The sequence below is a fragment of the Aplysia californica genome, unplaced genomic scaffold (genome assembly GCF_000002075.1).
Source record: "Aplysia californica isolate F4 #8 unplaced genomic scaffold, AplCal3.0 scaffold00023, whole genome shotgun sequence".
NCBI lineage: Eukaryota > Metazoa > Mollusca > Gastropoda > Aplysiida > Aplysiidae > Aplysia > Aplysia californica.
In genome coordinates, this window is record NW_004797293.1 from 397,824 (window position 1) to 400,390 (window position 2,567).

At 38.1% G+C, this 2,567-nt stretch overlaps 1 protein-coding gene across 1 annotated transcript in view; it reads left to right on the forward strand.

Moving 5' to 3' along the window:
* The window catches only part of LOC101862922 (O-acyltransferase like protein), a gene marked incomplete at its 5' end in the record, with an annotated part of 34,045 nt that overhangs the window by 17,594 nt on the left and 13,884 nt on the right, over positions 1-2,567 (forward strand). The window contains 3 exon segments of the mRNA XM_035972509.1: positions 213-380; positions 1,217-1,310; positions 1,660-1,752. Of these exon segments, the coding sequence (XP_035828402.1) occupies positions 213-380; positions 1,217-1,310; positions 1,660-1,752 (355 nt within the window).

The window sequence follows — 2,567 nt, forward strand, 5'->3', positions numbered from 1 at the left end:
CCCCCCCCCCGGATCTATATTATTATTATTATTATTATTATTATTATTATTATCGCAGACCATTTATAGGTTGCAAAAAGTGCTGCAACTCTTTAGATTTTTATCATTTATTTTACCTTCATTTTTGGTATTTAAAAAAATAATTTTGCTTTTTGGACCTACTGGTTTCTCTAACCAATTTTGTTAAAAAGATAATGCCACTTGCTTCGCAGGTATGATGACGGAGTTCCTGCTGGCGTTTTCTGCCTACACAAACGGGGCCAAAGTGTTGAACACGTCACAGGCCGCGGGATCTCTGAGCGCCATACACGGCATCAGGTTCCTCAGCTTGACCTGGGTCATCCTGGGTCATCTCTACGTGTTTGGGATAACGGATATAGGTGAGGGCATTTGTGGTTATGTACTTTCTTTTGAACCAGGTGTATGAGGTGCAGCACTTAGGCACTTTGCTGTCAGATGCCGGAGTCCCGAGTTTGATTCCTAAATGCTGAGAAAATATTTATAGTGTAGAGTATCACTCTCTTTTTTTATGCTGGGATGTTGTATACCTCTCAGCCTGGTTTGGCCCTGATAGGCAGGGTCCTCCTAAATGATCTTGTTCTGACAAGGGTGTGAAAAACACTGCCATTAAAAAAGCTCCGAAATAAAAGACACCAATGCTTTTGTTATGTTAACACACACACACACACACACACACACACACACACACACACACACACACACACACACACACACACACACACACACACACTCACCTAATAAATACACACACACACACTCTCTCACACAAACACTCACACAAATACCAAAAAAATTACCTACACACATACTCATATACTCTCAAACATCCCCTCTTTCATATATACACATAAACATGTAATACTTACACTGACAGACTAACAGTCACACTTCAGCACCACTGGGTTGCAACCAGACTTCATCGATCTAACATTATAATTGGTTGCTTTTTAAGAACAAGCGGGCTGACACAGATTTTGGAGGTTTCCACCAAAAGTGGGTATTGCTCTAACTATAAGAGAAGTTTGGTTTCATTGGTGTGTGTATTTGTTTGGTTATAAAGAAAACGCTCCTTGTCTTTTAAAGAAACTGAACTAGGGACGAAAACTTTACCTTTGATTTTCTCAAAACAACATTTTTCAGGATAGCCCCCTTGTGCTTAAAAGCAACTTATTCTACCCCCTTTTTTTTGCTGCAGCCAATGCTGCTGACGTCCTGGGGCTCCTGCAGCGGTGGACATTTGATGCTGTTTCCAATGCGTTTGTGTCCGTGGATACTTTCTTCACTTTGAGGTAAACTTCGAAGTCTCATTTCAAAACCAGTTTTTCTTCTGCAGCTGCAAGCTTACCGCAGTGTTGAATTTTGTTTTGAGATTGATTCAATCTGTGAAAATCCTATTTGGCATTACTTCTATTTGGCATAAGTTATTTCTCGCAATCCTCAAATGGAGGTCATGGCCACAAATTGACACAAGGGTCAAATTTGTAGATTTTCTATTGATGCCATATTCTTAAAGTATAACATGCCATTTAATATTTCATAGTTATGAATTGTAAAAACTGATGTATCTATTTCCATAGGGTTTGAATCCGAGAAGCCACTCATTTAGTCAGCACGCTTCACATATTATTTCTTCCACAGTGGTCTGCTGACGGCCTACATGACCATCAGGGAGATGAAGCGATCCGGTTGGAAAATAAACTGGCCCATGTTCTTTTTTCACAGATTTTGGAGGTAAGAAAATGATGTAGAAAATGTTTTATGTTTTGATAACATATCGGTCTTTAGACTGATAGAAAAGCTCTAAATTCTCCTTTTATCTCCCTGACTTTAATGTCTATTATGAGACTGAAAATCTTAAAATTTTCCTTTTTCTTTCCTAACATTAATTTCCTTTGTGAGACTGAACTTTAAAAAAAAACCGAACACCTAAATTCTACTTTTTTCCTTACATTAATATCTGTTGTGAAAATGAATTACAAATCTAAAAATTCTTCTTTTCCCCCTGACATTAATATCTGTTGTGAGACTAAATTTTTTTTTTAAAGTCTTATTTTTTCCTGATGTTAATATCTGTAGTGAGACGTAATTAAAAAGAAATAAAATTCTGATTTTTCCCCCCTGACACGATGGATAGCTCACAGTTCCTTTCATTTTACCCTCTTTGTTTTAGTTTTTGTATACATATTCATTTTTTTGTCAATGGCATGATCAGTGGTTCAGTTAGGGGCCTTGCCATTGCTCACAATATGGCCTGAGTTTGATTCCCATGTGGGGGGGAAATTTTTATCGAGTACCTTTTTTTTTCTGTTGTAACCTTCTCAGTCCCCAGACTGGCCCTTACAGGCAGGTTTGAAGCCCACCTCTAATATGATCCAACTCTTGTTGATGGGGGTGTAGAGAGCCCTGGTGTGGTTTGCTCCTTCTTTCCTATCGAAGATCTGTCTTCCTCATCTCTCTTCTTTCTTTGCTTTGTCTGTTAGTCTCTAATAGCACCTTTATGTATGGTTACCGCATCATGACAAATCGAAAAAGAAAATTTAAAATAA